The sequence below is a fragment of the Xyrauchen texanus genome, chromosome 17 (assembly GCF_025860055.1).
Source record: "Xyrauchen texanus isolate HMW12.3.18 chromosome 17, RBS_HiC_50CHRs, whole genome shotgun sequence".
In the NCBI taxonomy this organism is placed as follows: Eukaryota; Metazoa; Chordata; class Actinopteri; order Cypriniformes; family Catostomidae; genus Xyrauchen; species Xyrauchen texanus.
This window is the reverse complement of record NC_068292.1, coordinates 27,423,484-27,437,640: the sequence shown is the minus strand read 5'-3', so window position 1 is coordinate 27,437,640 and position 14,157 is coordinate 27,423,484. Positions and strand designations below refer to the sequence as shown.

Below are 14,157 nucleotides of genomic sequence, written 5' to 3'. Positions count from 1 at the left end.
GAATAGTCTAGATCAGGGGTATTCAGTTAAAGTTCCAAGAGGTCCGGCCTCTACATTTCCTTCCCAACAAAGGTCCGGCCAATAACTTACATTGTGCCAATAGTCAGTAGCTATGAAATGGCATGCTTTGAAAAGGAATGCTTAATCAATTTGATGAAATAGTTATTATACATTTTCGAGTTGGCAGCAATAGTAATTTGTAAAAGAAAAAAAGCATAAAGTCAAAACAGTCTCTTCAAAGGGTGCAAGGATTATGACATTGGGGCAGAGAAAAAGCCAGAGTTGTGTGGTATGGGGAATATTCTACCAAAAGATTTATATTATATTTAGTTTATTTTTCAATTAGTTTATCAACCAAGTGCACTTTGATATGAATATTAAAAGATAAAATCAACTGTTTCAAAACGATTTTGATGCTGAATGACAGCAGTCCAGTATTTCTGTTTAAATATTTTTAGATACCAAAGGGGCATAGCAGGCCTTGTGACTAAAGATACTGTTGAAGTCAGAAGTTTACATACACCATAGCCAAATACATTTAAACTCGGTTTTTCACAATTCCTCACATTAAATTGTAGAAAACATTCCCTGTCTTTGGTCAGTTAGGATAACTATTTTAATAATGCAAAATGTCAGAATAATTGTAGAGTGAATTATATATTTCAGCCTTTGTTTCTTTCATCACATTTCCAGTGGGTCAGAAGTTAACTTGCACTTTGTTAGTATTTGGTAGCATTGCCTTTAAATTGTTTAACTTGGGTCAAACATTTTGGGTAGCCTTTAGGTAGTCAGGTTTGTAGACCTCTTTGCTCAAACACGGTTTTTCAGTTCTGCCCAAAAATTTATTACAGATTGAGTTCAGGGCTTTGGGTTGGCCACTCCAATACCTTGACTTTGTTGTCCTTATGCCATATTGCCAAAACTTTGGAGGTATGCTTGGGGTCATTGTCCATTTGGAAGACCCATTTGCGACCCAGCTTTAACTTCCTGGCAGTCTTGAGATGTTGCTTCAAAATATCCACATCAATTTCCTATCTCATGATGCCATCTATTTTGTGAAGTGCACCAATCCCTCTTGCAGCAAAGCACCCCCACAACATGATGCTGCCACCCCACTGTTTCACGGTTAAGATGGTGTTCTTCAGCTAGCAAGCCTTACCCTTTTTCCTCCAAACATAATGATGGTCATTATGGCCAAACAGTTCAATTTTATTTTCACTAAAAGTAAAAAGTAAGATCTTTGTCCCCATGTGCACTTGCAAACTGTAGTCTGGCTTTTTTATAGTGGTTTTGGAGCAGTGGCTTCTTCCTTGCTGAGCAGCCTTTCAGGTTATATCGATATTGGACTCGTTTTACTGTGGAAATAGATACTTGTCAACCTGTTTCCTCCAGCATCTTCACAAAGTCCTTTGCTGTTGTTCTGGGGTTGATTTGCACTTTTCTCACCAAACTACGGTCATCTCTAGGAGACAGAATGCGTTTCCTTCCTGAGCTTTATGATGGCTGCATGGTCCCATGGTGTTTATATGTAAACTTCTGACTTCAACTGTACATTATGTGGGTTCAGGGGTACCCCCCCAGAGAAAATTTTAAATTCTGAATGGACAGTTTTTATATGTTCCTTAAAGTAAAACTCCAACAACAAACAATGTACATCACAATAGTAAAGCTTAAAATACTGTTAGCTAAAGTTAAGTAGGCCTAAAAATGGAATATAATGATCAAATAATGGAAACATTCTCATGAGAACTCCACTACATTACAAGTAATATCAAATTTCTAGTTGTTTATCCTTGTCATATATGCCAGATGATGACATCTTTGATGACAATTTTAGATGAAAAAAAAAAGAAAAACATAATTGTTTAAAGGTGCTCTGGAAGCACGTTGTCCTATCACAAACCTGGTTTAGCTGAAAGGTTGGATTCATTTCAGACACACGAAGTTCAATTTTCTTTATTCTTGTTTTCTGCAGTGTGTTTTAGCAAAATATGCCAGTATCTATATTGCTGCTCACTCTATTTTTCTGCTACATAGTGATGATGTGGTATCATACTGATGTGGTATCAAGAATATCGTATCGTATCCTCACATAAAAATATAGATTCTGAAGTTTTTTTTAAACAAGTGATCTCATTATTTAGATTACATGAATATCAATGCACCTCATAAGCTTCAAAGTGGAAAAAAAATATTATATTAGCGAAATGTTGGTATTTTGTTTTCGCTCATCTTCTCATAAATGCTAAAATACATCTAGCAGTCCGACAGCGCTCACCCTTTCAGTCATAGTGCTCGTTCAAACAGGGAGCAGTGCTTTCCTGAGATAATGACAAAAACAGCATATGGAGTTATTCACACTAAGTAATGACAAACCTAGATGTGACATGTATTATAATGGGCTTGTTTGACAATATTTATGTTAAAACATTGATAATGATCTTTAATAGTTGTTAATAAATTATACCCTTATGAAAACTTACCATGGATTCACTGCAGTAATATTTTATTAACCATGACTAGTAACCACAACTGTAGTGACTATGTTTTTTCTTCTTTTTGGCAGTAACCAAGGTTTTGATTAATCATTAATCAATTAATCATGGTTTTATGACAGCATTACTGTAGTATCCATATGGTAACTTGGTTTTAGTAATAGTAATGATAGTAGTAAAATAGTAGTGGTTAATTTTGAGGTTTTATATGTGGCTTATACCAACTAATTGGGTAAAGAAAGCAGCCTAATCATTTTCTGTTTAGGCCCATATATATATATATATATATATATATATATAAAAACAATTATAATAATAAAGTTACTAATTTTATCCAAAGAATTTGCGAAAATTATATTTAATAGAGGTATCAGTTTTGCAAGCTAATTTGCATAAATGTACGCAATTTGATAGGATAAAAAATATTAGTTTTATCAAAACATCACTAATAATAATCTCTCTCTCTCTCTCTCTCTCTCTCTCTCACTATAACTGTACCCATATGTTGTAGTTCATTAATATGAGTCTGACAGTGGCTGCTGGAATGGTTAATGAAGGCCAGTCCTTTAGCTAAAGGCTATGAGTTAACTCTGGAGCCCCATAAATGCATTTCCCCCAGCGGAAACCTTAGTCACTACAAAGCCTCCTCATAACAGACGGGTGAGAGTAACAAGTGCTGTTAAACTTTAAAGAGGGAACCAGCCACAGAGCCTCTTTTTGTGGTCACATGTCCTTTTTAAATCCCACAGAGTTGGTATATCACAAACGTCTCAAGTTCAAAATGAAGACCATGTCTCCACAACTTAGTGCAAATGTATAGAAATGAGAACTTCATCTAAGATTGAGCTTTATAAGGGCTGGTTCATATGTTTCTGTGATAAGAGTAATCATATAATTACACTAATGAGACTCTTAATCGAAGTTTAAATGAAAAATAAAACACTGCAGCGTACAACATGGAAAATTACTCAAAAGTCTTCAAGTGAATTTGATTAACTATATTTCACAACATAAGAATTAAATGTCGGATGCTTTTCCATTCGAAAGAGCACAAACAAACATCAACAGTCTCACCATATGTTCAATGGCATTTACTCAGATGAACAACAGATTGAATAAACGAGGCTGGACAGGGTGAGTTAGAGAGATGAATGGAAAGCCAGAAAACATGACAGGTAAAAATTTATCTGATATAAAACAATGATGACACCAATCAAAGAACAATGCAAGCCACTCTTATTCTAGTGTCATCAGGAGGATACAGCTAGAAGATTCCCCAAAATCAGCCCACATTGTCAAGAAATGTATTGTTTCACCTTCCTAATAAATCCTTCTTTTCAAGGAGCTGTGGATAGAGACTAAAGACAATGGCCAAAACGTATGATCGAATATTACCCTAATGAGACATTAGCAAAATGGAGTTAGTAAAACAAAAAACTAATTTAAAGCTGTTCATTGTATAGATCGTGAAACTACTCTCTTCATTGAATAGCAGTGAGAGTAATAGTTTGGGCGAGTCATGTCAGATTTATATGAATTATGGCTCACAAATGAGATTTACAACTCTATTTTAATGTTATTCAAGAATTTAATGCAACAATGCAGTATCATGTGGTGGATTGTAGAAAAATTATGTGAAATGAGAGGCTGAGAAAAAATTTGCAGACATTTGCATTTGCTGCATTGCTTGGCAACTGAAAACAGCCAACTACTGTATATTACTATACTTGGAGGATGAACTGTTTATTCAGATTATTATCAATAGTAAACTGATCTGTTTCAGAGAGGCAGATATCCAGAGATTTTATTGGGCAGAGGAAGTTGGACCCTTTGAGGTAGTGTGACTACCATGTTTTCTGCAGATTGTTCAAGTGACGGGTTATTTGTGATGAATGGGCTGCACCACATGCTTATGACTTATGTTTTATAAGCTATGAGAGCACAGAATGAGTTTGGAAAGTTCTGAAAAATAAGAAAGCTAAAACAACAACAAGAAAACACTTCTAGGGTTTGATCACAGACCACATGCTGATTCCATGTGTGGCAGAATTGTTTTGTGACGTCAGTGACATTGGTGGTTAGCATTCTGCTAGTGTTTAACCAAATGTATTAGTGTTTGTGTAAGTGCATGATAGGTTTCATAAAGGTGCACTCAGGACTTTTATACCCATTAAAAAAGATTTACTCCTTAAGAAATTATTGAAGTAATTTTGAAACATATGTATAAAATCATTATCAGTCATATGTGATGAGGACTCTAGTCATATCCGCAACCTTATTAAAGCTGTTTTATTCTACATGGGGCAGGAGCGCCCTCATAGGGGCTGCCATTTTTAATCACATGACCAGCAGAATACTATTCACTTAATCTCAGTAACCATCTTGTTATTGGACACTTTCACTCTTTGATTAAATTAATTATGGCTGATTATGAATAGTGAATTTCTACAATGGCATCTGTAACTGAAAACTATTGATTTTGAATGATGCTACATGCCACTAAGTGTAACTGTAAGTCCAAGATAACACGAACAAAAAGTTACTGAGTGGACCTTTAATTTGCTTGTTGGGAATGTGATTATGTGTATGGGTGAATGTGTTTGAATGTGAGGTAGGGGATCAGTGGCCTTGTCACTCTCCTCTGCTGGTGCCTTGGTAATTTGGCCCATGCTGGTTAAAACCATGGAGGCTCCATGATGAAGCCTGTCACCATGACAATGTACCCTCCTTCTCCTAAATCTGGAACATGTTAACAGGTTAGTCCTGGCACTTACAGAGCCAAACAACTTCCCATTCTCTTTCTGTTCACTTATCCTTTGCCTCTCCATCTCTCTCTCACTTTGCTCCTTCATGCGTTCACTCTCATTTCACAATCGCACATCTTCCATTTCCCATCTCCAGCCTCCTTGAATATGCGCCATGAATCACAATTCTCCCTTATGTCTCTTTTCATTCTCATGTGTCTCTGCTGCTACATATTGTGTAGCCAAACTTAAATTTTGGTTCTTAAAGGTTAAAGTGTGTAATTTCTGTGCCACTAGCATCACCAAACGGAATTGCAAAAATTATTATTGTTTTCATGCAGGTTTCCCAAACACTCTGCCCTTCGGACATTGGTCAGACAAACAGCTAGTCCCTTCACAAACTCATGCCATTGGTTGAAACAATGTTGCTATGTTGGGCTGGTCAGGGCGCTCAAAAAACAGAGAAATGTTTTATCTGTGTTTACAATCTTTGTGAACTCATTCTACAAATCTTTCACTTAAGGCCCGCTAATACTTCATTTTTGTGTGATCTAGATTGGATTGCGCCCTGTTGACCGCATTGCCTTTTTCACAACTACTTTGTGATACTCTTTTAGCACAGTCAACGGCAGGCACATGAGCTGACAATGTGCACAGACTAGGACTGTCCATGTCAAGATAATCTGAGACAATAGTCTATTTTTGTTGCATTGTGACATAAATCATGTTTGTTTTTGTTTTTGATTAAAGTATGATAAAGTGTATTTGTTACGCATGAATACAATTTAAGTATTCCATGAAAGGCACAATTTTTTAACCATGTTGTTTTTAACTGCATATCAATTAATTATACTACATTTGTAAAATATTAGTCCTTAATGAACCCATTTATAACCCCTTATACATTAGTGTTACCCGTAACATTTTATAAGCAGCTAGGCTGAAAGCAGATAATATGCTGAACTGATCTAATACTGCAAGCAAATTTTGCATGTGCATCCACAGGTAATACTCTGCCATTACAATAGTTATACACTGATTTATAGTGTATGAATAAACATATTATTCTGAACTGTTGTTATAAACACAGTCATAAACCTCCCTGCCTCCGCTCTCAGTGAGTTGGCACTGCTCTACCAAAAAGCATTTACCAGAATATGCATCAAATTACAGATGAATTACATTTCAATTTGCCTTGGATTTCACAAGCACTGCTATACAAACAAACAGAGTGAACTGACTAATAAAAATGCAGGTGTGTGTGTGTGTGTGTGTGTGCGTGCACGCATGAGTGCCAATTTTTGTTTACAAGTCCTCACTAATATAGTGAAACTTGTATAGTGTATAGTGAAAGCCCACTAGTGAGGACATTGTAGGTGGTCCTCACAAGTAAAAATGCCCATAAATCAGCCAAATCCTGTTTAGCTTTAAATCTACTGATGTGCACAGGTTTCTGTGAGGGTTAGGGAATAGAAAATATAATCAGCCTGCTATGAAATCAATGGAAGTCTATGACATGTCCTTATTTATATAGTGAAACAAACCTGTTTGTGTGTGTGTGTGTGTGTGTGTGTGTGTGTGTGTGTGTGTGTGTGTGTCTGTCTGTGTCTGTGTGTGAGTGGTTTGTTTGTTGATATATGCAAAATATGTTCAAATATATGCCTTGGATTCTCTCCAAGTCAACAGATAGCTCCCACAGCCAAAATAACCTAATAACTAAGTGCCAATTTGGGATAATGATACAATGCACTTAGGAGCAATCTTCACTACTGTCATCTTTTAGTATTTTTAATGATGAAATGAGAAAGAGCTCAATGTAAAAGAAACAGGAATGAAGCAGTCTCTAGTCTAATGAGCAGTTTACTCTAAGGGCTTTAAGGAAATGGGAAACTGATGTAGAAAGATAACGTATAGGAGGGAGGGAGGGAGAGTTAGAGAGAGAGAGAGAGAGAGAGAGAGAGAGAGAGAGAGAGAGAGTATAAGAATGTTATTAAAATGTCTCCCAAACGCTCAGTAAGTTCACTAATTGGTGTCATTAGAGCTGTTAGTAGAAATAGCAATTTAACAACAACAAAACAAATATTCATGTACACATAAAATGGAGCACAATATACACTTGGACTGGGTGATATTGCTAAGAAAAATTACAAGAAAATCCAGCCTTTACAATATTTTATATATCTATCAATATTTATGTATTTGATCTAAAATGGCTTAAAATGGTGATGAATAGTAAAAAAAAAGTATATTTACAGTAACAATAACATGCCACATGTGGACTTGAGTGAACATTTTTGATTGATTATGCAAACAACTCGTTGAATCAGAATTTTGGTTTAATTCAAACAGTCAATCTAATTCACAGAAATGAATTAATCTTACCAACTCTAAAGCCATTTTTTGCTACTGATTCTTAAATTTGAAATGGTTTTAAAACATCTGTCTTAAAAGGATAGTTCACCCATAAATTAATATTATCTCATCATTTACTCACCCTCATACCATCCCAGATGTGTATGACTTTCTTTCTTCTGCAGAACACAAACTAAGATTTTTAGAAGAATATCTCAGCTATGTAATTCCCAATGCAAGTGAATGGTGGCCAATATTTTCAAGGCCCAAAAAGCACATAAAGTCACCATAAAAGTGATCTGTATGAATCCATTGGTTAAATCCACATCTTCAGAAGCTATATAATAGGTGTAGGAGAGAAAAGGATCCATTTTGATGTCCTTTTTTAAAATTATTTTTACTATAAATTTCCATCTTCGACCAAATCCGACCATTAGGTGGCAATATGCACAAAGAATGTGAACAGCCAAAAAACAAAAGAATAAAATGTGGAGGTGAAAGTTTAGATTTATAGTAAAAAAAGAACTTAAATACTGATGTGTTTCCACCCACTCCTATCATGTCGCTTCTGAAAACATGTAATTAACCACTGGAGTCTTATGAATGACTTTTATGCTGCCTTAATATGTTTGCATTATATGGACCTGTAGAGCTGAAATATTGTTCTAAAAATCATAATTTGTGTTCAGCAGAAGAAAGAAAGTCATACACATCTGGGATGGCATGAGGGTGAGTAAATTATTTGAGAATTAAAATTTTTGGGTAAATTATTCCTTTAACTCTCTCATACTAGCGAATCACAAGGAAGGATTGCAAACAAGTCTAATGATGCAGTCTTTAGGAACATGTCATGGACATACTCAGATACATGGCTTTGTTTGTTTTTGTGTTTGAGTATGTGATGAAGGGCAGGAAGTTGGGATGGGAGTGTGTTAAAGTATTTGATTGTGTGTTTGCGAGTGTAACAGGTCAAGTGTGTATTTTGCAAACATTGTAATTATACACCAGACTGAGATAATTGGAATGACTGGAAACTAGTTGTCATGGTGACTGGTAAATAGATGAACAGTGTGTTTAGACAGAACCTCAAACTTTGTCCTGATGAGTGTTTACACCCTCCCTACACACACACTCACTCCATCACTTTTTTTTTGTTTTGTTTTCACTGACTCTCATTAACAATGCTCAACATCAACCTGTTAGAAGCATGTGTAAAGGAGAGGAAGGAGGTCGGAAAGAAAGTAGTGAAAAACAGAAGCGAGAAGAGAGAGCTGAAAATCACACAATGTACCAGAGCTGTGTGGACACAACCATATATCGATATATTGCAATTATTCTTCCCACAGCCTTGCATCGATACTTTAGATCCTTGTAACAATATACTATATTTATTCATGTGTGGATTTATGTAATTTCCTGAAGTTAATTAACAATGAAGCAGGTCCTTTAAGTAAGCGAAAACTGTGATTCAGATTAATTGAAGTACATATGAGCAGTACTCCCTACATGCATAATATGCAGTCTGCGTAGGGCACCAACTCCACAGGAGGGCACCAGAAAGTTCACCGTCTGCCCTTACTCGCACTTTATACGTTATTCTAGGACCCTAAAGCAGTTGCGGAACACAGATGACCGCTTCAAGCTCATATCATATTCACACGGTCCTGCTGATGAGGCACTGTACCGGACATAATTGAAGCAAAGAAGTGAAGCATTGAATTGTGACATATTTACCTTATGATGTGGTGTTCCAAATGAAAGTGAGCAACTCAACTCCTTCATGAAGGGCCCTTCCACAAGGTGGTTAGCAAAGGGTGCATGCAATGATCACTTCGAGGAAGTAATTTTACCATTTATGATCACGTGATCCTGGGTGCTGTGTCCTCACAATAAATTGTGGATGTGACGTATGTTTTTCATTACTCCCTTCATCATGGGTGTTCCTAACATGAGACAAGTGTGCCCTGCTCCCTCCAGAGTTCCCACTTAAAGGGCTCAGCCTTTCGGAGGGAGTAGGGCATAGGGATGCTCACTTCCGTTTGGAAATTTGTATGTTAGAAATGTGTGTCTCTGTAGTTAAGGGCTCAGAACATATACATAGTCACAATAACACAAACATCCATATCCTCAGGACAGAAGTAATATGTAAGCTAAATGGCACATGAATGTACACATCTGAAAAACAGCCACATTCCAGCGAGTACGAGGCCAGTAGGCCAGTCTTAGGAACTTAGGACACAAACACATTTACATACACAGAAAAACATGGCTTCCTTCCTCTTTATGGATGATAAGTGCTGTTCAGGAGTTATAATCATAAAAATATCACTGTCATCTAAAGATTGCTCTATATTCATACTCAACAAGGAGGGATATGTTGTCAATGAATGCTGCCAATGCAAAGTGTTAGTTATGAATTTTGTCTGTATTTTTGTGTGTGAAAAATTGTTAGGTGAATCAGTACATGGAAGATCTATTTGCTATGTGTGTGTACATGTGTGTTTGTGTGTGTACACTACAAGCACTCATCTATAGTTTCATCACTGAAGGAATCTCTCTCTCTCTCTCTCGTCAAAGTCTCAACTTCTTGCTCTGCAGTAAAGGGGTTATATAGAAAAGTGTGTGTTTGTGTGATGTGGGTGATGCATATGCAGGTGTCTCATACAGGGCCTAAAGTCAGTAAACTGACAGAGCTTAACAATGTTTGGCTATTATGGGGCGAAAATGATATCCTTTTCTCACCCTTCTCTGTGTTCAATATGCTATTTTCGTTAGTTTTGAAGGAATCAAGCTCTAAATACAAGTTGAGCTAAGATGATGTTTGCTGCAGAACTGCTAAATCTGACTGGACCCATCAAGAGATGGATAACTTTCCTACCAAGAACTTTCACTTTTTCCCCATCACAGAGATCGATTGATCGATCGCTCGCTCGCTTGCTCACTCACTCACACTCACTCACTATTAAGTCATTCACTTACTAACTCACTTATTCATACACTAACTAATGTAGTCATCTAATAACTTATTCAGTCATCTCTCACTGGCTCTACTCACTTCATTTACTCCATTCACTCTCTCACTCACTCATTAATTCATTCACTTTTTGAAATCATTGAATTACTCATTCATTTTACTGACTTATTTACACAATCATTCATTAAATCCCTTATTAATGTACTAAGCCATTCACTTTCTAACTCATTACTTCACACACTTTACTATCCACTTATTCATACACTTACTCAATAATTCATTGAATCATTCATTCACTCTCTCAATGGATTATATACTTATTATTTCACTCATTCATTAGCTTGTTTATTCATTTATTCAGCCATTCACTCTCTCAGTTATTAATTAATGAAACCACTCCTTCATTTACTCTCACACACTTACAGTATTTGTTTGCCCACTTACGCAATCATTCATTAAGTAATTCACTCACTCATTCATTTATTCACTAACTGGCTCACTTATTCACTCACTCACCCACACATTTATTAATGTATTGATTCATTAAATACCTTATTCATGTATTCAGCTGTTCACTTTCTCCCTCTTTCATTCACTCTCACTTACTTACTCACACACTCACTCATTAGTTAATTGAACCACTAATTCATTAATTCACTCTCTCACTGAATTATTCACTCATTAATTCACTAATTCATTAACTGCTTTATTCATTTATTCAGCCATTCACTCTCTTACTCACTAATTCATTATATCACCCCTTCATTCATTCAATTTGTCACTCATTTATTCATTTACTCCCTAACTCAATAATTAATTCAGTCATGCATTCATTTACTCACTCACTTATTCATACACTTACTCATGAATTCACTCTCTCACTCTATTATTAATTTACTCATTCACTCATTAATAAATATATATTACATACACAAAGTTAGTATGACATGTTTCTTACATTTGTGTCAGCCACCATTGGGTTTCCCAGGTCACACACCACAACTCTGGTCTCATTCTCTGTCCGGTGCTCACAGTACAGCCGCTGAAGATCCTGAGACATACGGAGCAGAAGAGAGATGTCAACTCTACATTATCTCAGCTTTGGTAGCTCTTTTTGTTAACACACCATACTGAATGATTCATTAACACAAAACCTAGTATAAACACGTCCAACATTTGACAACTCTAAAACAAGCCAGTGAAAACAGTGCTCAGGGGTGTAAGGGAGGGACGGAGGAAAGAAAACGAAAGGAGAAGAGGGAGAGATGGAACATGGTGAATTCTCTGATAATAATCACACCATACATCACTGAGGCCCTCCTCCTGTCATCTCTTCAAGCCCCCTTACATCTTTCTATCTTTTTCTCCATCTCCATTCTCTGGCAACCACTTCCTCTCACCAAAACAAAGTCAAACCAGTCTATTCCCAGGAGAGCAGCTAATGTAGCCGTGCAAATTGCATTAAGGGCCACTATGCAATTACCAGCTATACATTGTACCTCATCTGTTAAGCTAATAAGAGAAAGAGCAATCACAAAATCTGTGATCAGTACTCTAGTCAATACCAGTGTCTATTTGATAATCCGGAAAAAGGCAGCACGTTTGCAGAGAAAAAACAGAATGATTAAATAATCTAATGATGGGAAGATATGAATGAAGATATGTGAATGTGGAGAGTTGGACAGTATGAAATGAGATAAGTAGTCTGTAAAATCTCGGCAATGCATTACAGAGCACACCTAGGCATGCGCCATTTTTTTGACTATGTTTTAAACGAAACCTCACTCGTAATTAGATCAACATTCACTGCATTCCTGCCTAATTACTACATCAAAGACACTGCAGAGCCCATGTTTGTGTTTTTAACTCTGGGCCAGAAATGGATTACAATTTTCAAGCAGTTTAGTAAATCTGATATTTCACAAGAACTGAGCTCATGTTAAACTGTTGCATTAAACAGCAAAACCTTGTATATTGTCTTTCGTATTAATATTAAGCGTACGTGAAATATTTATACATTGTAATCACTAAATGGGTGCCCACTAAACCAAAATAAACTCATGCATGACCAAGTGTCTGGAGAAAAAGGACACATAGAATGAGTCATAATCTAAACACAGTGGCGAGAGAGTCAGATTGAAACAGGCATTCTGTAATCAGAGCAACTATAAATGGAAAACATTATACAGAGAACTCTAAGTACAATATTCATCAGATCAGTTTCTATATCCAATTGACCACCCAGACCCATTTAAGCACACACACAATTTGACAGCACGCTACGTATCAGTGGCGTAGCCAATGGTGTGCCAGGGTATGCAAATGACATCCAAACCTAAGTTTGCACACCCAAATTAAATGAATTTTCCAGTCTAATAATAGGAATGTAAAAATAGACTGATCTGATCATGACTTTTCAGAATTTACAACCAGTGTGTAACAGAGCCCCCATAGGTACATGCATGCTCTCACAACAGACTTGGAGTTCAGAAGACGTTGCAGTTCATGCAACCAAATTCCGTTTTCTGTGTCATTATTGACAACTGCATTCATCCATTTGAACAAAGTAAGTTCATTGTTGCAAGTTCATTGCTATCAAAATTAAGAATGTTCAGTAAAGACTGCATCTGTGCGTTTCACACAATGCATTAAGCATTCATTTCTTATTTAAAATGCACCAATTACAGCAGTGAATGTAAAACCTGATTATTATTTTTGTCAGTATTCGCCAAGTGTTCGAATTGCCTCTCTATTTACATTTGTGTCTTCAGCATATTTTGACAAATTATTATGTATTTTCCCCAAATAATCTAATCCTGACCGAACTTCAGATTCAATGACTAAATATTAGGCCTAATATTTGGAAAGCTAAAGTAACAGGCCTATCTACTCCATTGTTAAAGCCATTATTTGGTTTAATTAAGTAATTTTAAAGTAACACAAGGTTTAAAAAAGACATAAAAGCAAATTAATGTAATGGTTGTTAATGATACATGTTTCATTATAGTGTTTAAGTTTTTGCACACCCTGTTTTATCATGACATATTCAGAGACTTGTTTCTGGCTATGTCAATGCTAAAAATTCCTTGAGAGTTGGAAATGTGCTGTGTACCTCACGTCTGCGCTCCACACCAATATAGTCCGCCTCTGGTGGGAGGATCACGTGAAGCTCCGCCTCGTACGCTCCCTCACCTTGATTGGCTGCATTAATGGTCAACATAAGCAAGTTGTCATCCCCAATTATAAGTTCTGTTTGATCCCTGTTCAAAGAAACAAAACTTGTTTAAAATCACTTGTTGATTTCAACACATTTGCTGTCTGAATACTTGAGGCTGTAAAAAGGCATATGCTGACAATGCTTTGAAAACAAAAACAAATGCAAGACTACAAATAAATGTGGCTCAACTCTACACATACTGTAAATTAAAACAAATATAACTGTTACTCAACGGCAGACACATGCATGCATTAACTCACATTGTAGCAGAAAGTTTGAGATCTGGGATGCACATGTTGTCTTCCCCACAGTCCAACAGGATGTTTGCCTGAGGGAGAAGAAAAAAAACTTTTCTTTGCCTCTTTTGGTTCATTT

At 36.3% G+C, this 14,157-nt stretch overlaps 1 protein-coding gene across 1 annotated transcript in view; it reads right to left on the bottom strand.

The window, feature by feature from the left end:
• Nucleotides 1–14,157, bottom strand: part of LOC127657983 (integrin alpha-8-like) — an 89,486-nt gene that overhangs the window by 19,187 nt on the left and 56,142 nt on the right. Inside the window, exons 19-21 of the mRNA XM_052147028.1 lie at nucleotides 14,043–14,110; nucleotides 13,678–13,825; nucleotides 11,524–11,616 (exon numbers count right to left, since the gene is read on the bottom strand). Of these exons, the coding sequence (XP_052002988.1) occupies nucleotides 11,524–11,616; nucleotides 13,678–13,825; nucleotides 14,043–14,110 (309 nt within the window). The remainder of the gene's footprint in view (nucleotides 1–11,523; nucleotides 11,617–13,677; nucleotides 13,826–14,042; nucleotides 14,111–14,157) is intronic.